Here is a 22,371-nt window from a genome sequence, read left to right as displayed (position 1 = left end):
TTTTTCGTTGATTGAATTAATGTTTGGTTTGAAGTCACCTTTTAATAGCTTGATAGTCAATGAAGTTCTTATATATATATATATGAATCTTTTTAGTCAGAGTTGTCTTCACGTCCACTGCATACCCTTCAGTTTCAACGATATATTTCCACCCAAAAGAAAAGAAAAAGAAAAAGAAAAGATATAATACATTTTTATTTTTAATTATTTCATAAAATTGATATGACAATTCCAATCAACTTTAGTGTTTAACAATAACAAATTTAGTTCAACAATACTTCACAAGAGAGAGAAACTCCCGAATTTTCTAGAGAGAGAAACCTTCTGTTTTCAGTTTGCTCGCCGGGGGAGGGAGGCTCCTCCCTCCTCCTGGTCTTTGGTTCTCCTACTCCCTAGGAGTTTTTTTGTTTCCTCCATGGATAGTTCCATTGGAGGTCTGGTTGCTCCTTGCCGTTAGGGCAGGAGTTTTGTTCCTCCCGGACTTGTTTCCGATGGAGGTTTTGTTCTCCTATCCCTTTTGGGTTGTGGAGTTTGTGTTTTCTTTTCTTGTTTTTCTCTTTTTTGGACTGAAAGGCCTTCATACAGCGTTGATTTTGGAGGATCGACCATTCTCCGTCGTGTCTCCGGTGGATTTCTAGCCATGCTTCAACAGTTGTGTTTCTCTGTGGGCTAAATCTGTAATATTCTACTGGGACTTTCATGATATGCGCTTTCCATCTGTATTCACTGTCGTCAACCGGTATGGCCGTCTCAAGCTGGTGGCCTTGCTGTTCGATCCCACCGGCGCATGGTCTGCACGCACGGGGGTTCTTTTTCTATGGTTAGGCACGTGTGGATCACGCCTTTGTTCTCAGGCCATAGCGAGTGGTGGCTGGTAGCTTGCGGTGGTTTTGTGCTAGTTGGGGAGCCTCAGGGGTTGGCGGTGATCTCCTTATTTGATGCTGGCAGTGATGGTTTTTTGGTTGGGTATTTATTCTCTTGTTTCTTTGTTGTCACAATGTCTATGTTATGCACAATTTTACTGGACTATATCTGTAGAGAGTGGTTCAAAAATGGCGTCCTTGTGATGTTGTGTGTTGTGTAGGCACTGCTTTTAAGTTAGACTTGTTTATGGTTTAGGATATTGATGTTTCTTTGTACCTTGTGTCCATCTCTGTAATGCCTTTATGGCTTTGTTTTAGTAATTGATGTAGTACATGCTACTTCGTTCAAAAAAAAAAAAAAAAAATAACAAATTTAGTAATTGGTTTACATTGCTTGAATAATAATAATAAAAAAATTGGTTTACACTGTCACATCCTATTTGTGAAATAATTGTAGGATAAAAATATAAGTTTTAGATTATTAAAAAAAATGGTAAAGTTCACATACCCCTCAAATTACCACTCAATTGACAATGTCTCCATAAACTATAAAAAGTTATCAATGTTTCCCGTAATGATGAAAATGCCCTTAATAAATAAATAAATAAAATCCCAAACTAAAAAAATGTTAAGAAAGATGTACATAAGAATCAAGGGTGGCCAAATTTAAAAATTAAAAGACAAATTAAAAAAAATTTCTTTTTTTTTTTAAATGAAAATTTTTGTTTTTTTTTTTTAGAAATTAAGAAACCTATTTTTTTTTTAAAAAAAAAATTTTAAGTTTATTTTTTTTAATAAAAAATTTCAGTTTTTTATAGGGGTATTTTTGTTTTATTAAAAAAATTGTAAAGTCATTTTTATATTTTTACCGGTCTTAGGGTATATTGACAATGTTTTAGTAGTTTGGGAAGACATTGTTTTAATTGAAAGTATGAAGGGAACATTGTCAATTGAATATTAATTTGAGGTAAGTATGTAAACTTTTCCCCATATATATTAAAAAAAAAAAATCCTACAAATCTCAAGTGAAGATAAGTGAGAATGGCAAATGTCAAGTATTTTAATGTTAGATGTTCTTTCTCCATTCTTTTGGAAAATTGAAACGATTGGGTATCCTAATCAATGGCCTTCACCACAAAGAGAAAGGGCTACAGTACCCTGCTTGTTTGGTCAAATTTATATATATAGCTGTTTCTTTTTTTTTTTTTTTTTTAAAAAAAATAATAATATTTAGCAATTGAAATTATTAGAAATATATATATATATATATATATTTATATATATAGCTGTTTTTTTTTAAAAAAAAATTAATATATAGCAATTGAAATTATTAGAAAACCAAAAAATGAAAAACAAAAAGAGCATGTTTTTACAAAAGAGTAATAATTCATCACCATCTAAAGATATACTACACTCATTTCTTCAATTTTTTACCACATTGTCTATGTGGTAATGTGGTCCTCTACTACTTTTTAAATTTTTTTATTTTTTAAAAATAAATTAAGGTGAGGAACCACTCCCCCACATAAATAAAGTAGTGAAAAAATGTATATTTAGATAGCGTTAAATATTACTCTTTGCAAAATAGTGTAAAGGCCAAACGATGCGCCTGTACCCCGTCCAAAAGAAAAACTCTCACATCTCTTCCATCTCGACCCCTTTAAATCGATTTCCATTTCCATTTCCATTTCCACCATTTTTTTCCCATTAAGGAAAGAACTCTCTCTCTCTTCTTCTTTCTCACTCTCTCTCTCTGAGTACGCACACAAAAACATTGCCCGAACCCCAACTCCCCACAGCATAGGACTTCGTTCCCTCAACCACTCTCTCTCTCTCTCTCTCTCTCTCTCTCTCACATTGGATCTGCGTTCCAACCCCAAAACCCACACCTTTCCTTGTCCGATCCCGCCGAATTCCCCAAGAATCGCGAAGATCGAACCGAAACGCCGCCGTTTCACACGCGGACAGAGATAAGAGTCGGCCATTCGGATCCAATTCATCCCCCGGGCATTTCTCCATTGAAATGGGAAATGCCCGCGAGGTTTATTAGCCGCTAAACGATGAGAAAAACCGACGACGACGACGAAAACAAGAAGAACAACGCCGACGACGACAACGACTGCTTCTACGAGTCCCTCGACCGCATCGTCTCCTCCTCCTGCTCCTGCTCCAATTCCAACTCCGACAACGACGACAACGACGCCGTTTCCTGTGCCTCCCCCAATTATGGGTCGGTCCCCAAATTCCCGACCGCCGTCTCGTCCTCCAACAAGTACGATGTCTGGATCTCCGAGCCCTCCTCCGTCTCCGAGCGCCGCTCCAGCCTCCTCCGCCAGTTGGGCCTCAGCAACGACCCCTCCTTATCTCGAACCAGGCCCACCACCCGGGATTTCGAATTAGGCGGTGATTTCGGCCGATCGGCGTCGTCCGATCGCCTGACCAATCTTCCCGCCGCCTCCGCCATCGTTCGATCGAAATCAGACGGGAATGATCGTCAGTGTGATGTTTTGCCCTCTACGTCTTCTGTTTGTTCTCCTCCAATTCTTTCAATTCATTCTTCTTCGGTTTCTCTTGTAAATAACAATGATAGTAATAGTTGTATTGGCGATCAAGTTCTTGTTAAGTCGCGGAGCGGTAATGGCAATGGAGGATCAAAATCTCCGGTTGCTAGTGCTGCCGCTCCACCGAATAAGCCGCCCATTGGGAAGAGTAGTTCCAAAAGGGCGGACGAGATTCGTGACGATTCGAATGGTGATTTTGATAGTAATGTAGGTGGTGGTGGGGAGGTTGAGGCGGCTTTGGATTGTAATGGTGTTGGGAAGGAAAGTGAGAAAGTTTGCTTGATTAAGAACCTTGACAATGGGAAGGAGTTTGTGGTGAATGAGATTAGGGAAGATGGGATGTGGAACAAACTTAAGGAAGTGGAGACTGGGAAGCAGTTGACCATGGAGGAGTTTGAGATGAGTGTTGGGCACTCACCGATTGTTCAAGAATTGATGCGGCGGCAGAATGTGGAGGATGGGAATACGGATAACTTGGATTTGAATGCGAATGGGGTTGGTGGAGGCGGGGTGAAGATGAAGAAGAAGGGGGGTTGGTTCAAGAGTATAAGGACTGTGGCGAGCTCGGTGACAGGTCATAAGGAGAGACGGAGCAGTGACGAGAGGGATACCTCATCGGAGAAGGGTGGGAGGAGGTCGAGCTCTGCCACGGATGATAGCCAGGATGTTTCGTTTCATGGGCCGGAAAGAGTGAAGGTTAGGCAGTATGGAAAATCATGTAAAGAGCTCACGGCGCTCTACAAGAGCCAGGAGATACAGGCCCACAATGGGTCTATATGGAGCATTAAGTTTAGTTTGGACGGGAAGTATCTTGCTAGTGCTGGTGAAGATGGTGATATTCACGTTTGGCAGGTTGTGGAGTCTGAGAGAAAAGGGGATCTGTTGATGGAGAAAACAGATGATGTGAATTTGAATTTGTTGTTTATTGCCAATGGGTCGCCAGAACCAACTTCCTTGTCTCCAAGTATGGACAATCATCCAGAAAAGAAGAAAAGGGGGAGGTCATCTATAAGCCGAAAATCATTGAGCTTGGATAATGTCGTGGTGCCCGAGACTGTGTTTTCGCTTTCAGAAAAATCCATCTGTTCATTTGAAGGACACCGTGCTGATGTGCTCGATCTCTCATGGTCCAAGTCTCAGGTTAGTTGCTATTTCAATGTTTTCTTAGGTATGATTTTGTTTACCGAGCAGTGAAGCTGCAATACATTGACGTTTGATGAGCTCAATCTTTTATTTACATAAAATAGGTCCAAATCTCATATCACGAAATTGTAGCAGTGAGTTTACACTGATTATTTAACTAGAAAGTTACAGAAATAATCAATGTTGTGATCCCACTTTAGAAGTCATGTTACTGATTTAATCTCTTGGGAAGTAGTGGTATTCCAGGGGAATTGTAGTTGTAGTTGGCAGGTAAAGATTAGTAGACTAAAGATATATCATTTAATAATTTTTTAACCAGTTAATTGTGTAGGATTCATGAAAATTATAACATGAATGCATTGACTAAGCTGTCTTCTGAAGATAAACAATTAAAGTATGTCAAATATTTTCACTTTTTGGGCAGAAGTTACTGCAAAGGAGTTTATTGTTTCTGTTCTGAAGATTGTTTGAAAGAGTTTGTATTTTAGTGGAAGCAGTTGGTTATTGGACTAAAGAGGATATGGTTGTCGGACATATACCCATATTTTATTTTTCGTTGTTATCAGATTTGATTTCTCAAAACTCCTATTGCATCATTTAGTTCAGAGTGGCATAAAGAATACTTTATTAATTTCTAGCTCAAATACACCTCCTCCCCATTGTAAGAACATGGTGAAGGATGAATTTTGTGAAGACAAGCTTTACTAGGTACCTTCCAAGAGAGGTTTGTTCGATGTTAGATCATTCTATAATGTCCTTGTTCCCTGTCATAGTACTCATTTTCTTTGGAGGATAAGGTTCCCATGAGAGTGTCGTTCTTTGCTTGGTCGGCCGCTTTAGGGAAGATCCTCTCCATAGATAATTTAAGGAAGTGGCATGTCATAGTGGTTGATTAGTGTTGTATGTGTAAGAAGAATTGGGATTCAGTGGATCACTTTTTTCTCTATTGTGAGAATGTTAGTGCTCTATGGAACACTATTTTCAGCCGTGTAGGATTAGCTCAAGTTATGCCTAGACGAGTGGTAGACATTTTCGCTTGTTGGGGATGGCAAAGTGGCAATCTTCAGAATGCTGCAGTGTGGAAGATAGTTCTGTCCTGCTTATGATTTACTTGTTTTGTGGAAATGGAACTTAATGGGGATAGTTGTATTTTTGCTTAAGTGTCATATTATCTTGATTTTGTGTTGGTATATTTACTTTTTAAGCTAATAATTCATCTATACGATTGAAGCGTACAAAGATTAATTGCTTTAGCCTCCTCTTTTAATCATTGAGACCATTGTGCAGGGTGATAATGTGTCCTTTGACACTGCACTATTGTCTCTTTTCTTCCTTTCCTTCTGCCCTTCATTGAAGTTTTCTTTTTCCATGATTTTGTTAAGAAATTTAGTTAATTTCCAATAGGTTATCGCTTGCCTTAATTTTGAAAGTACTTTAAAGTTTCATTTTTGCCTGCTTTGGTTAAATTATAGTTAGTATTTAATTGTCAGATTTATGGTTAGTTTTGCTGATGTTATGGACTTGGGAATGACTGTTGGGTGCAAGTAGACTTCCGAGTATTTTTTGTGTTTTCCAATGACCGCCATTTTGAGGTGTCTGGTAGCCATATCTTATCCCAGGTATTGTCCTGTTAACATGGTATGCCTAGGCAGCTAGTGTGAAGTGCCCTGGTTGCACAGATTTTAACCACTTAGTGTGACCAAACTTTGATGTGAGAAGTAATAGATGCTGAGGTTCATGCAACATTCTGTGGCTGGCATCTCATTTTATGAAAATCTCAAGCGAGGTTTCTTGAATAATAAGTATTGGACACTCAGTAACGTTGGATATTTGCCTTTAAGATAAGTAATTGAACCTCTTGTTGGATTTTGAGCCAAAGATAGGACTTAACAAATATGTGCCTTTTTTTTCAGCACTTGCTCTCATCTTCAATGGACAAAACAGTGCGGCTGTGGCACTTGCCTAGCAAGTCTTGTTTGAAAGTTTTTTCACACAGTGATTATGGTAAGTCAATGTGACCCGCTGTCTTTTTGTGCTTAAATTCCTTGTTCAGTGTCTCTTTAATACCTGTTGAATGATACACTATTGATATGGAAACTCCTTTACAAAGTGAAGGGCTCACTAATATTCTCTGAAGCATGGAACTACCTAGTTTTGCTTTTGGGTTTATAAAGAAAGTAGTGTTTTACTATTAAATAAATAAAATCTAATTTAGTTGAAAGTATGACTTTCTGATTTCATTTTAAGTGAGGGTCTTCCTTGACCTGAAATAAAGATTTTTTTCTTCCTCCTTTTCAGTGAACTAGTTTGTATTGCTAATTACACTTCATTTCTTGGATCTGCCTTGAAACAGTAACTTGCATCCAGTTTAATCCTGTTGATGATAGATTTTTCATCAGTGGATCCCTGGATACTAAGGTTCGGATATGGAGCATTCCTGATCGTCAAGTTGTTGATTGGAATGATGTACGCGAGATGGTCACTGCTGCTTGCTATACACCAGATGGTCAGGTTGGTTGTAGATAATATGCTTAGCCCTTCCGTAGCAGACAAAAGTCCAATTTATTTAAGATAAAATTGTTCGATAAGCTCATGGAACTTTGTTGATTTCTGAAGGGTGCACTAGTTGGTTCATACAAGGGTAGTTGCCGTTTGTACAATACATCTGGTACGAGTTTATAAAACTCCTCTCTCTCTCTGTCTCTCTGTCTGTCTCTCTCTCCCTCTCTCTCTCTGTTTTTCTGTGTTGTGCGTGCCTGGTTTAGTCAAGGTTTTTGCGCATTAAAATATTAATAACTATATCTGTTCATACTTTCAGAAAATAAATTGCAACAAAAAAATCAAATCAATCTGCAGAATAAGAAGAAGAAATCTCATCACAAGAAAATCACTGGTTTCCAGGTAATTTGGTGATTCTCCATCATGCATTTTTTATGAGATTTATACATTCAGCTACGAAGAGCATGGGTGATTTTTTCCCTTACTTTCTCTTTATTCAGCTCAGCTTTCCTCTTGCAAACCTTGTTTTTATGTTTACTTTGAGCAACAAGTTTGCATGATCCTTTTCAGTTGCTGATCAGTTTAAATGAACAGTTTGCTCCAGGAAGTTCATCAGAAGTTCTCATCACTTCTGCAGATTCACGAATTCGAGTTGTTGACAGTATTGATCTAGTTCACAAGTTTAAAGGTAAGAATTAAATATGTCAAATGGTTTCTTCATTTTTTTTTTCTTTAGCTATATGAAAATGTTTCATACATGAACCTTTTGTCTTAAACCTGATTGGGTGAGATCGATATGATGGTACTGCCAAAGGTTCACGCCTATGAGTCTTTAGTTCCCGAAGTTCTCAATGGTATTTTCTTTATGCAAACAGTGGTAAAAACATTGCTTTGAACTTGATAGCCCCAACTCTTAAGCGCTAACTCTTAGATTAAGTCTCGTATATTTCTGACTCGTGACTCAAAAGATTGCAGCAATTTGATCTGTTGGAAGGATCATGGTTAATTCAGCAGTTTTGAACAACAATAACATGTTGTTAACCCTTTCGGAAAAACACCACGCTGTGGACCATGATAACCTGTTGTGAACCTTTATGGTAGCCTTTTTAATTAAGTATGCTAAACCTTTGACCTTTTGAAATATGGTGTAGCCTGGTCATGCTTGACTTGGTGCTCCTTGGAGAGTATAGCCTTATATTGAATCCTACCTACTTGAATTATATAATCTGTGTATCTTTTTGACCTATTTTATTCTAGTACTCCATGCTTCTCCACTTACATTATAATATAGCACCATTGAGTAAAATCACATATCTAGGAGAAATTACTTTAGGTCAGAAGGTATCTGAATTGAATTTTTTCGTCATAAAATGTTTCATTGATTGATCAGTTAAAGATTTTTCTAGCGTCTCTAATTATTTTGCCATTGGGTGAAACTTCTGACTGCATGTGGGTGTGGTTGTCCACCTGTTGTATTTCTTTGCTCTCTCTCTTAGATCACTCCCAGCAGTCTTCCTTAGATTTTCTCTAAATTTAAAGAACGGAGCTACTTTTTACTTCCCTATTCAAATACACTCTACAATAGCTTCTCTTATCTTTTCCCATACCATTTAAAGATTATTATTTTTTGGAAAAATTACAATTTAGTCCCTCAAACTACCAATCATTCTATGGATGGCCCTCTGAACTACCAACACTTGGACTCTGGCCCCCAAACTACCAAAACCTTTGAAAAATGCCCATTTTGACGAAATATGCCCATAATACCCTTACTACGTGTCATTTTTCAATTAAAAAATAATAAAAAATAAATTTAAAAAAATTAAAAACTAAAATTTTATTTTTTAAATTGAGAATAATCTCAATTGATTAAAATTTTATATTACTTTTTTTTTTTTAAAATCTTTTCTCGAAATAAAAATATGAACTCATTTTAAACAAAAAAAATTAGATTTATTCATTTTAAAAAATCACTTTTTTTGTAAGTTTTTTTTAATTTATTATTATTATTATTATTTTAATATTAACATAATTTTTGTCATATCAGCCGGTCAACAAATCACTCTCTAAAACCAATTTTATTTAATAAATATTGTATACTAAATCTATCGACTAATTTTAATAAAATCTTTATCCAAAATTTGCGATCCAAATTAAGTTTCCATTCGATTTAATCAAGGTTTTTATAAAATAGACTAAAAGAGTTATGCTTTTATATATCTAAAATGGTATAAAAAAAAAAACTACATATTATATTTGATATATACACCAGATTATGACAAAATTATATCATGAACATAGGGCATTACTTTTTTTGGGGATTTACTAACCGATAAATTTTCTACTGATTGATTTATAACCTTATCAATCCAACGACCTACAACAAAGAACTGTGAAGGGGGCGACCAAGATTTGTCCACAATAGCAGCTCTGCAAAATTAAAAAATTTCAAAAAAAAAGAAAAAAATGGTGTTTGGGGGTGGCCTGATTGTAGCCACCCCCAAAACGCTAAAATTTTCTTTTCTTTTCTTTTCTTTTTTTAAAATAAAAAATAACTTTTAGTTTTAATTTTTTTTTTTTAGTTTTTTTTTTTTTTTTTAAATTAAATTTTTTTTATTTTTAATTGAAAAATGACATGTAGCAAGGGTATTATGGGCACATTTCGTCAAAATATGTATTTTTAAAGGTTTTGGTAGTTTGGGGAGGGGGTCAGAATCCAAGTGTTGATAGTTCGGGGGGCCATCCGTAGAATGACTAGTAGTTTGGGGGGCTAAATTGTAATTTTTTTATTTATTTATTTTTTTTTATAATTTTTTTAAAAAATAATAATATTATTCCCTTTGGTTGTCTCTGTTTGTGTGTATCTGAGTCCCAAATGTCAATCTCCACCACAGTCGAATACACTCCACAATCGCTTTGGAATGGGTTTTTCTCGTGCTTAATCTCACAAATCCAAACTCAAAGCAAAAAACAAGAACCCTCAGATCTACCACAAACCATCAGCCAAAGAAAAAAAAAAAGCCAAGCTCAAACAGCTAAAATTGAGAATTTTGAAATTGAAGGAGGACAGAAATGGAGACCTTCAGAATTGGTGCTTTGGATTTCAGCACACTTGAGGACGATGCTTGCAAAAGTGTAGAAAAAAAGAAAAGGGAGAGAGAGAATTCAGTGATTAAAATAATGATAAGGGAAGCTACGGTGCTAATCTTAGGTAGCACTGTAGCTCAAGGTTAGTTTAGGGAATACTGAGAATCTGCTGCAGGTGGGTTTTTGGGGGGGGTTTCTCTACATTTGTAGAAGGAAAAGGGGTTTAGGGAAGGTGCTGAGAGTGCTCTTAAATATGGTCTTTGATTTCTCAGATCCCAATTTCTAGTATATTTTATCTATAAACACTGTGAAAGGGCTTTCTAAGTATTTGTACTGTCATTTGACAACTTGAAACAGCATTCTCCTTACTAAAAATATTGGAAGGGACCTGCTAAGTGAGAGATGTCTCCATGGGTTCAAAATCCCTTTTCAGATTCTGACTAGATGTTCACGAGTACCTTATTACATTGATCTTATATCATGATTGAAAATTGGGGTGATTGGGCACCTAGATGGGGGTATGCCAATTTTATGTGGCACTGTTCCACTTTCATGCACCTCATGTTCATTTATTCCCAATGAATATATATAGTTAACCATGCCTTCAATTTTATGCATCTCTGATGCTGTAAAGTTGGGATACATTTGCTGGAAGCACTTGTAAGTTGTAGCATATATCTGAGAAAGGTATTTAGATCACTTTTAGATTGACTCATCCTATAGAGTAAATTAACCAATGAGCTTTAACTCTTATAGCACCTGCCCTGTAAGAATGGTTTTAGGTTGAGGTTATGGGTTCTAGACTCATTATGTGCATTATAAGTTACCTTTAAAAGAAAAAGATACCCTACATAATATATTAATTGGAAAAGGAAAAAACTTGTTGCAAAAAGTGCCAATCTTTTAACTGGACCTCTATGTGGTATTTTTATGTGCAATTTCAAAATAGCGTAAGATCAATCCTTTCCTGATGCCGCTATGCTAGACATAGAAGAGGTCAGTTTGATCTTTGACCCTGTTTGTGCTAGTTGGAACAAACATATTTTTGATATTCTCCATTTAGATTTAATTTAATTGTGTGTATTACATATTTGTAAACATGTTTTCATGCCCTTCTGGAAAGAGGTTTTTATTTTTATTTTTGGGGCAAATCATTTGTGTTCCTTGCATTGCTATTAGCTTTGTTGATTTTCTTGTTCGTTTTTCTATTCCTAATTAGGTGTTTCCTTTTGCATACTTCCAGTGTACTAAGAGGCGCTTTACGCTTTCAATAAATCTAAATTTATTTATGAAAAAAAAAATTATTTGACATGAATAGCATGAGTATTTTGCATGTTTCAGAGAGTGGAATTAACCACCCTTTTAGTATGTTTGTCTTGGACTTGAAAATTGCTTTCTTTACAAACTTGTGATGCCACTGTTTTTCTTTAGTAAAATTTACTCTCTTGTTATATATGTAGTAAATGAATTTCATTAAAAGCGCAAAGGCGCAACTCAAGCACATACCCATACAAGAGAATCACCTAACCAAAAAGGAGAAAAAAGATCATGAAACTAACAAGTTAGAAAAATTACTCTTAATTTGAGCAAGTTAACATTTGAAGACAACTTTTCCAAGAATAAGGGTGAAAGTGATTTATTGAAGTTCTAGTTTTAGCTAAATTGGGTAACTTTTGCTATTGAGATAATAAGTATAAATCTTGAACATGTGTTGTCTCTCTGGTAGGGCTAAAGGAAGTGGCTAAGAAACGAACAAAAATGAAAAGAAGATATGTTTCTGTATTTGGTTGGGCTCTCATTGCCATTTTAGAGTTTGCATTCAACTGGAAGCCCCAATTTGGGATGTGCACCATATCTTAGAAGTTAAAAACCAACAAAAAAGAAGTGCTGATGAGAACCACATGGTGGGTTTATCGAAGATCTACCCTTCCTTTTGGAGTAGTTTTGGACGCCCAATTAAGAAATTCAATAAAATTTAAATTGATGTCAAGAAGGTGATGTTGTGTACGATTTTTTTTTCCCACTAAACTACTGAGAAGGAACTTCTCTTTGCAATAAGAAAAGGAAATATGAGTAAAGATAAATTTCACCTTTCAGCTTTACTTATAAAAAAAACTAGGTGGTTCAGCTTTGAATGACTCTGCAAAGATAACTAAGAACATATTTGTGGACACGCCTGATATCAAGTGATCTATAAATGGAATATAAGTGGTATCGGACAATATTTTGGTGGACAATATGATGGTCTTCCTACTGGACTGTCTAAATATAATTGATTGTAAGGTTGTGGGCTTTCACGTTCTTTCTTATTTGAGCTCATCTTCTGGTGTGTCCTGCACCAGCAAAAGTAGCACTACTTTTACTAGAACCCGTGCTTAAGATCTAAAACTCAGGTACAATTTATTGCATTTTTGAGTTATCAGTTGTACTGACATCACATGGTTTAAGCGATGACACATCCAAGTTAAATTTGTCTCACTGAGTTTTTTTTCTCAAGGTCATGAAATTCCTTATTAAATTTACGTTTTTAGATGAGAAATAGTTGGACACTGAGTGCTTCAAGCTTATTTTCTGTTTTCAGTCGGTGAACAAATGTGTATAAACAGGGACAGAATTTGTGTGAAAAAGTTTGTTTTTATCTACGCAAACTGATTGAGTGGCGTTGTGTGCTTCATTAAAAGTAGTTTGTTGGGGTATCTCTGTTTCAGCTGGATACCTGTGAGCAAGATACCCCCCCCCCCCCCCTTTTTTTTTTCCGTGTGTTTGTATTGATGTATGCATTCAGGGAATTACTCATGAACAATATCTTCCAGCACATTGGCATATGCAATGTCAGACTTGAATAATTTTCACAGCATAAGTTGGTGTCGATTCTGTGACAGGGTTTCGTAACACAAACAGCCAAATATCAGCCTCTCTAACAGCAAATGGAAAATATGTTGTATCTGCCAGTGAGGATTCTAATGTGTATGTGTGGAAACATGAAGCTGATTCTCGGCCTAGTAGAACCAAAGGTGTCACTGTTACACACTCTTATGAAGTTTTCCACTGCCAAGATGTAACTGTCGCTATCCCTTGGCCCGGCATGGGCGACTCTTGGGGATTACAGGATGCGTACTGTGAGGAACAAAACGGGCTTGACAAGAATCTTGATGAGGTCTCCACAGCCAATTATCCTCCTACACCTGTTGAGGATATTAACGGGGGTTCACAATCTGCATCCGGCTTCTCAAATAGTCCTCTTCATGGAACCATTTCTAGTGCATCAAATGGGTACTTTTTTGATAGAATATCGGCGACATGGCCGGAGGAAAAACTAATAGCTACCAGGAACAGGAGCAGCCCTAGGGTCAGTGTGGATTTCTCCAATGGTCTAAACGAAAACATGCCAGCCTGGGGTCTGGTGATTGTAACTGCTGGCCGTCGAGGAGAAATTAGAACTTTCCAAAATTTTGGGTTGCCTGTTCGAATTTAAGGGGCCAAACCTCAGCCTTGAGCTACAACAAAGGCAGTACGGTCCACTTCTCTCATTATATGGCAAAATTTGTACAGAGAATTGGGTGAGATTTGCAATATTAGCGGAGTTCCATTTCTTGTGCTTTTGCTAGCCGGATGAGTGCAGATGGGGGAGCCAATCCGGCTGAGCATTTCCAAAAAAAAAAGAATAGATTTGTTAAAAAGGGTAAAAAAAAATATATATATTTACACCATGAATCTAGAAAACCGATGGATTTGTGCAATCGGGAATTGTAGAGTTATGAGCATGGAAAAAGCTTATTGAATTAAAAAAATGAAAATTCTTTACGATTCATTCTTACTATTCTTGTATCATCATGATGAAAGAAGGAATTGCAATTTGTTTAAGCTTTTGCTTAAGGGGAGTCGCTTCGAGGTATGTGGAAATTTAATCAGCTAAGCTTGCTTGTTCCAACCTAATCTATATAACCATTGCAGTCAAAATGTTAATAAGGAGAAATCCAAATATCCAAACTTTGAAATGTGGTGCATAAAAGCTGCACTTTATAAGCTATAAGAAGTTAAGAACTTCAATATCTTAAGAGTTTTATTTGAATGAGAAATAGAAACTTCCATTACATTTTTCGCCCTGTCTTTTAGAGAAAACTTGCTACCTGTTATATTGTTTACGTCAGACCAATTAAAATGTAATGTGTTTCCAAATTTACATTAGATAATTATGCTTATCCAAGTATTGTCTACGTAGATAATTATGCCAATTCTTTCTTTTATTTTTTGAAAAAAGGTGGAGATCCAGTGTACCTTCACCCCATAGAAAGAGGCAGTGGAGGGTGGTTCCGCCTCATAAAGGAACAGTGGGAGTGGCTCCACCCCCATCTGTCTAGGGGAAGAGAGAGAGAAAGAAAAGAAAGTTCCACCTCTACACATTTCTGCAAGGGTGGAGATTCACCCCTCATAGAGGTGTCAATAGGGGGTGTTATCATTACCTGCTCTTCACTCCGCCCACCTTTGTGGGGGTGGAGTCACTCCCATCACTCCCTTTGTGGGTGTGGATTCTCCACTCTCGCAAAAGTGGGTGAGATGGAGCCATTCCATCAACTCTCAATGGGGTAGGTCTCCCCCCAGTGCCCTTTTGTGGGTGGGTGGTGGTGGAGTAACCTCCACCGCCTCTTTGTGGGGGGTGGAACCACCCTCCACTGCCTCCCTATGTGGAGTGGAGGGTGGCGGTAGGGTGGACCTTTAACTCTTATTTTGTCTCCTTTTTTATTTTTGTTACTACCATATTTGCCTACGTGTCTGGCTGAAGCGTATATAAATACACGTGTCACATTTTCATTGATCTAATGTGAACAATATGTCAAGCATCAAGTTTTATGTTAAGGACTAGATGAAAAATATAACAGAATGACCTATTTGTCACTCGAGCAAAAATTAGGATTATAACTCTAAAAATTAGAAACTCGAGTCTTCATTTGTCAATGGCAAAACTCAAAAACTTTGAGACTTGTCATCGGAGTTGTAGTCGAAGATGATCTTCATTGACAGAGGGGTGAAGAAGTTAGTGAGCGTGGCAGACCCATGCAATTGGATGGTTGTGTTGTTGTAGACCATGGCTGCCTCTTCGACCATGTCATAAGTTATTAAATTCCAAACTAGAGCTGTACACGTCCCAAAAGATCTCAGATCTTGACTGCCCATTTTCCCCACGACATTTGCTGAACTCCCCAGAACTTCTTTGCTACCAATGAAACCTTTATCGCAAGGAAACTCGTCCAAACAATCCAAATTACTTTTTATTTCTTATCCAAATACACCTCACAATAGGTTCTCTTAATTTTTTTCTTATATCATTAAAATAATATTTTTTTACTTTTTTTTTTTTTTTTGGTTAAATAGGGTTTTGGTACGTGTAGTTTAAAGTATTTATTTTTTGCACCATGTGCTTCAATTCGTATCACAGATGGTACCTGAGTTTTGGGAAAAGACCGAATTGGTAAATCCGTTAGTTTTTCCATCAAAAAACTAATGGTTGTCCACATGCCAACTTTTGAGAGTAGATACGTGTCATAATATAAAAAAATTGAAAAACAAAAAATAAAGGGCTTTAAAAAAAAAAAAAATTGAAACAAATAAAACTTTTTAAAAAATAAAAGTATTAAAACTTTTAAAAAAAATTGAAAAAAATAAGAAAAAGAAAAAAGAAGTGGGATGGCTGAGCCACCCCCCATTTTGGCCAAGGAAATGGTTCGGCCACTCCAAGACCGGCCTGTCTAAGGGAGGCCGAATTACCCCCAAGGGTCAAACCCCCTTACTTTTTTTTTTTTTTACCCTTTGGCCCTTAGAGTGGTCAAACTACCCCCATGGGCCACATGAATGGTTTAGCCCTCCTCAAGGGCCAAACACCCCAATTTTATTTATTTAATTATTATTATTTTTTTCCTCTTTGGCCCTTGGGGGTAGCTGAACTACCCTCGAGAGCCAAATACCCAAATTTATTTATTTTTATCTTTAGCCCTTGGGGGTGGTTCAGCCACCCCTAAACCGACCATGGAGGTGACCCTTGGCCAAAATTGGGTTGGGCGGCCACCCCATAGTGGTCAAGGTTTTTTTTTTTAAAGCTTTTTTTTTTTTTTTTTTTTTTTTTTTTTTTTTTTTCCTTCTGTTTTTTTAATTTTTTTACATTATGATATGTGTCTACTCTCAGAAGTTGACATGTGGATAACCGTTAGTTTTTTTATGAAAATTAACGGAAGTACTAATTTGGTCTTTTCTCAAAACTCAGGTACCATATGTGATACAAATTGAAGCACATAAGACAAAAAAATAAAAACTTTAAACCACAGGTACCAAAAAGGTGTTTAACCTCTTTCTTTTTTTTTTTTTTTTTTTTTTTTTTCTTCCTTTTATTCCGAAACATCTGTTTCTTTCTCTCTCTCATCTCCGTCTCTCGTCTTCGTCTTCTCTCTCATGTAGCATCTTTGTCTCTCAATTTCTCAATCTCTCTCTCCTCGTCTTTGTCTCGGTCTCTCAGTGTTTTGGATTAAAGATTTTGTAGATTCAGTGTTTGTTCATCCTTTGAGCTCGATTGAGAATGGGGGGAGAGAATGTGAGAGAGAGAGAGAGAGAGAGAGAGAGAGGGGAGAGGCGTGAGGGGAAGAAGGGTGGGGAAACCTGAGATGAGAGAGTGTGCGCTTTTTAAGGAATATAATAATTCATTGGATAGCTGTAACTTGTTAAAAGGGTTTTTAGGGAAAATGAATTTGGATCCTCTCCATTTAGTGTAAAAGTAAGGTGTAGTTGTCTTTTTACATCCTATGAAAATGTGAAAAGACAATTATACTCTCACTGTTACACTAAATAAAGAGAATCCTGTCCAAGAGGATCCTTGTTCGGAAAATATAGAAAAATTAACGTGGATAACTTATTGTGTGTGTGTATGTGTGTGTGTGTTTTTTTTTTTTTTTTTTTTTTTTTTTTTTTTTTTTAAATTTATTTTTCCCTATACATATAGACAGAGGGAATGGGCAATTATGTGTTCCTGCTGGTGTTCTTATGAAAATTGAGATTGCTAAGATACTATGTAGTATAGACTTATTGGATGGTGCACGGTCACGGACTTTCGGCATACTCAAGTCATTGATTACAATATCTGATTTGTGCATTGACATTTTTTTTTTTTGTTTTTTAAAGCTTTTTTGATATCTTCATATTCATACATGTTTTATTAAAAGAAAATGTCTGGCAAAAACAAAAAAAAAATAAACGAAAAGGTTTAAACGTCTTGTCAAATAAATGATTGTCGTTATCGGACATATGATCCTCTCTATTTTATTTAATAAAATAAATACTATTTATTTCAAATTAAATATCAAGATTTAAAATTATACATTTAATGATGTATATAAAATTAATGTTGACATATCTTTTAAAAAATTAAATAATGTAAAATTATGTACACCATTAGATATATCGACATTAAATCTTGACCTTAAAATGAATAGTATTCATTTCATTTGAAATGGAAAGGATTATATTTCCTTTGTTAGACTTCCAAATTACTAAGTGCTAGAGTTTAATATTCTTTTTTATTTTTATTTTTTGTAATAGTGTATATTTTGGTTTTTCTATTTGTATTTATTCAATGGTGTTTATGATTTTGTAATGAGGAAAATCTTTTATGCCCTTTGTACCTTGAGATTTACTAAAAGAGAACAACAAAGAGACTGAGCAAAGCTTCTTTGGGACTGGATTTCAGCAAAGCTTCAATTCAAAATGGCCTATCTTTTTTTATAAAAATATTATGACTTCTTTTTTTTTTTAAAAAAATAAAAATAAAAATTGTACGAGGTTTTTATTTTTAAGACATATATATTTGTATGCAGTTATGAGATGAAAAAAAATAGAGAATGCAAATCAACCCATAGAGGCAGGAACAGTTTTTTCTTTGGTTTAAATATAATTTTATTTTTTATAATTTAACAGTATAATTGTTTTTAAAAAAGTTTTGTTTTTTCCTATTTCTAATGTGTATTAAGATGTAATTTTGTGTGTTATGTATTTGATTTGCGGAAGACGTGGCTTTGACGGCCTAAAATTTCTTACAAAGAATTTAGGGATAAATTCAAAATTAGTCAATGTGGTTGGTTAAATCTCTCCTTGCGGTATAAAAACAATTTAGAGGTCCTTGAAGTAAGTGAAAATAACAATTTAGTTCATGTAGTCAAGTTTCGTTAAAACATTTGACAGATTCTGATAATATGTTATGTCAGCACTAATAGAACGATGACACGTCTTACTCTTAATTAAAAAAAAAAAAATTCATATATTAAAAATATAAATATATAAAACTTAAAAATTTAAAAATTAATTTTTTAACCAAAAAAATAAAAATAAAAAATTGCCACCTCTATGGCTCTACCATTAAGTTAGGCTTAATAATATTAATTTTTAACACGCCTAACAAAACTAACACGAAATTATCAGGTTTGGGTTGAGGAGTCTGACCGTTTAATTAAAGAGTAATGATTGAATACTACCCAAATATACAACTTTTCACCACCTTGCCTATGTGGCAAGGTGGTCCCCACTACTTTTTAAATTTTTTTATTTTTTAAAAATAAATTAAGGTAGGGGACCACCTTGCCACATAGGCAAGGTATTCAATAGGTTGAATTATGATTAACTTATATAATCTTATACAGTTATAATCGTATCTCAATATGACCCAAACATGACACGAATCGTCACATTTACCGTTAAGTCAGGCTTAATAAAAGTTATTCGGGCCGTCATGGCCCCCACCAGCATCACGGGTCTCTCCAAGTTGCCATAAAGCGCTACAACAATCCCCCAACCATTTAGCCATAACCGGTAACCCAGAAGCTTGCTCAGTTGCAGTCTCGATCCAAAATATGCCCCCACCTATCCTATCCTTCTCAACATTTTCACAGCCGAGCCCATAACCTTAGGGAGTGGAACACTTTGGCGAGCGGACCAAAATATCCCCCCTTCTATGCCCACCAAAACATACAGTGAGCAGAGAGAAAAAGCATAAAAAATATCTATGGAAATCCAAAACTCAAAGCCTCATTGGTTGCCTGAAATGGATATGGCAGACCCACATGCTGCTAATTATCTTATCCTCTCTGCCTCCAATATCCAAAAACGTTTCACTTTTTTTGTCGCAAATGAGCCAACACCTCCCTATGTATATAAATACGAGTTGGATTCTTTTCCAAATGCTTAAGCTCAGCCCCATTTTAGTGAACTTGTGAGAGAGGATTTGAAAACCCAATTCAGAGAGGTTGAGGAGTTCTGCTTTGCAAGTGACAATGGCTCTCCAGGCTGCTTCTCTGGTTCCCTCTGCCTTCATCACCCCAAAAGAGGTTCGTTAGGGAGCTTTTCTTCTTGGTAATGTCGTCGAAGACTAAAAGTGATTTTTGTGGGGTTGATTTTTTGAGACATTTTTCATATTTGCAGGGAAAATCCGGTGCATCCTCCAAGGACTCAAGTCTTTTTGGAGTTTCATTCTCAGACCATCTTAAAGCTGACTTCAGCTCTTCTGGTTTAAGGTGTAAGGTAGAGAATGTTTAGTAAATGAGATATTTAACATAAAATTAGGCTCGATTATTAAATGAGCTATACTCTTATTTTTATAGGATTATTTTAATTTCGTAATTAAATATTTTAAGTAAAGAGGAATTTTCTTTTTAATATAATAGATATACCTTGAATTATTGTTATTTTGAGTTTGATATAGATATGTGTGTTTGTGTGTACATTAGTATATTTGGGTGTACATGAGTATTAGTGTATATGTATAAATATGTGTGTATAATGAATTGATATACATACCATAAAACCCACATATAAACTCAAGATTAAATTATTTAAGATTTAAGTTAATTTGTTAAATTTACTCAAATGATAAAATATTAAAAATAATTAATTAACTAATAATTAGTATGGATTTACGAAAAAAACAAACAATCATGATATTTACTTTATATAAGGAACGAATAAGTTAACTAAGCCGCTCATGAACAAGTTGGAATTCATTTGAAAAATAAATAAGCCAAACTAGAACAAATTATCTACTTTGATAATATGCTTAAGCTCGGCTCATGTTCGAAACAAAATTAAATAAATAAAGCTCGAACATTTGGTCGGCTTGATTATGTTTAAGTTTATAATGTAAAGAGTTTTTTTTGTTTTTTTGTTAATTTACTGAGAATAGACCTTTTACGGTTCATTGATTTCCGCATAAGACATGGTGGGTTTTAATTGCAGAGGGAATTCAACCAAAGAGTTGGGGCAGTGAGAGCTCAGACAGCGGCTACATCTGCTCCGGCAGTAAATAGGGCTGCACCAGAGGGGAAGAAAACTTTAAGAAAGGGCAGTGTGGTGATTACTGGTGCCTCCTCTGGACTGGGTCTGGCCACGGCTAAAGCTCTAGCTGAAACCGGAAAATGGCACGTAATTATGGCCTGCAGGGATTTCCTCAAGGCTGAAAGAGCTGCCAAGTCAGCTGGCATTGCCAAGGAAAATTATACCGTCATGCACTTGGACCTTGCCTCACTTGACAGTGTCCGCCAGTTTGTTGATAACTTCAGGCAGTCAGGCCGCCCGCTTGACGTGTTAGTCTGCAATGCAGCTGTCTATTTGCCAACTGCTAAGGAGCCTACATTTTCTGCTGACGGGTTTGAGCTTAGTGTTGGCACTAACCACCTCGGTCACTTCCTTCTCTCGCGGTTGCTGCTTGATGACTTGCAGAAATCCGACTACCCGTTAAGGCGTCTCATCATCGTTGGCTCAATTACAGGTACTGATTCATTTTGAATAATACTGTTTATTGGACCCCAAATCATCCCTACCGAAGCATGTTCTGAATCCCAACTTTGTCACATTTATAACTGAATAAATCTATTCAATCAATCAGGAAATACAAATACCTTGGCTGGGAATGTACCTCCTAAGGCCAACCTCGGGGACCTGAGGGGGCTTGCAGGGGGCTTAAATGGGCTAAACAGCTCGGCCATGATTGATGGTGGAGGCTTTGATGGTGCCAAGGCCTACAAGGACAGCAAAGTCTGCAACATGCTCACCATGCAAGAATTCCACAGGCGCTACCACGAGGAAACAGGCATAACATTTGCTTCCCTTTACCCTGGCTGCATTGCCACAACAGGCTTGTTTAGGGAGCACATCCCCTTGTTCAGGCTCCTCTTCCCTCCCTTCCAGAAGTACATCACCAAGGGCTATGTCTCCGAAGATGAATCCGGGAAAAGACTTGCTCAGGTAAAGCCCTTACTTCTGCATAATAGCGTGTATGTTTGTGATTTTCTACTGTTGTGCATGATTTTTAATTGGTTGCTTCTGATTTAGGTTGTGAGTGATCCGACCTTAACAAAGTCTGGTGTTTACTGGAGCTGGAACAAGAATTCAGCTTCATTTGAAAACCAATTGTCTCAAGAAGCTAGTGACACAGATAAGGCTCGGAAGGTGTGGGAAGTCAGTGAGAAACTTGTTGGTTTGGCCTAAACATGTCTCAAGAGCCTTGATCTTTGCAGTGGGAGAGGAAGATATCACTGAGACTGAGTCCAGTCGTGAGTGTGGAGTTTCGACTCCGGTGCTGTGTTGTAAACAATTTTCTTGTAGATGTCTATGACTTCTTACAATCGTCAATAAAATCACTCACCCTCATTTTGTTACAAAGCACAAATCACCCCGAAGTTGTGAATTTTTACAGCCCGAAGTGACTCCAAAATTTGAGAGGCCAATGCCCTGGTTTCTTCCTCCATATCTAAGGCTAATTGTTGAATAAAACCCTCCATTTTTCTGCCCATGGAATATGAGAAAACTAGATCAAGTGACTTTAATAACCACAATTGCATTCCATAATTAAGTATCCTTATTGTATGGGTAGATTACTGGATAATTCACGAGTAGAGCCAAAGAGCGTGGGCTATACAAGTTAACAATAGCATTACAAAGAATCCATTCCTGGGAATTCAAATTTGATCTCCTTCTGTACTTCACAAGCAACAACTGGCTCAGGACTCCATTTACTTGCCTCAAGAATAATGAAAGATCACATCCCTATGTAACTTTCCTAAATGAGACTAGGGAACCCACAAAATTAATCTCCCTGAATTGCATTAGTGTACTTCAAATACTAAACTTTGTTTTCAGGTTATCTACATTAACAAACACAAACAACCCCTTATTAAGATGTAGAACTC

The 22,371-nt window shown here is 36.4% G+C and overlaps 2 protein-coding genes across 2 annotated transcripts; both read left to right on the top strand.

The window, feature by feature from the left end:
- Positions 1-2,479: 2,479 nt before the first annotated feature.
- Positions 2,480-13,970, top strand: LOC133875006 (uncharacterized). The gene is made up of 7 exons (XM_062312972.1): positions 2,480-4,564; positions 6,481-6,571; positions 6,921-7,078; positions 7,184-7,235; positions 7,386-7,468; positions 7,661-7,754; positions 13,036-13,970. Exons 1-7 carry the CDS (start codon positions 2,924-2,926, stop codon positions 13,626-13,628), a joined length of 2,712 nt encoding a protein of 903 aa, XP_062168956.1. The 5' UTR covers positions 2,480-2,923; the 3' UTR covers positions 13,629-13,970.
- A 5,361-nt stretch (positions 13,971-19,331) lies between these two features.
- LOC133874983 (protochlorophyllide reductase, chloroplastic) lies at positions 19,332-21,854 on the top strand. The gene is made up of 5 exons (XM_062312942.1): positions 19,332-19,515; positions 19,610-19,708; positions 20,420-20,951; positions 21,069-21,427; positions 21,515-21,854. Exons 1-5 carry the CDS (start codon positions 19,462-19,464, stop codon positions 21,668-21,670), a joined length of 1,200 nt encoding a protein of 399 aa, XP_062168926.1. The 5' UTR covers positions 19,332-19,461; the 3' UTR covers positions 21,671-21,854.
- Positions 21,855-22,371: the final 517 nt, after the last annotated feature.

The sequence above is a fragment of the Alnus glutinosa genome, chromosome 8 (genome assembly GCF_958979055.1).
Source record: "Alnus glutinosa chromosome 8, dhAlnGlut1.1, whole genome shotgun sequence".
Classification (NCBI taxonomy): Eukaryota; Viridiplantae; Streptophyta; class Magnoliopsida; order Fagales; family Betulaceae; genus Alnus; species Alnus glutinosa.
The sequence above is the reverse complement of the archived record's forward strand: the minus strand, read 5'-3'. Positions and strand labels throughout refer to the sequence as shown.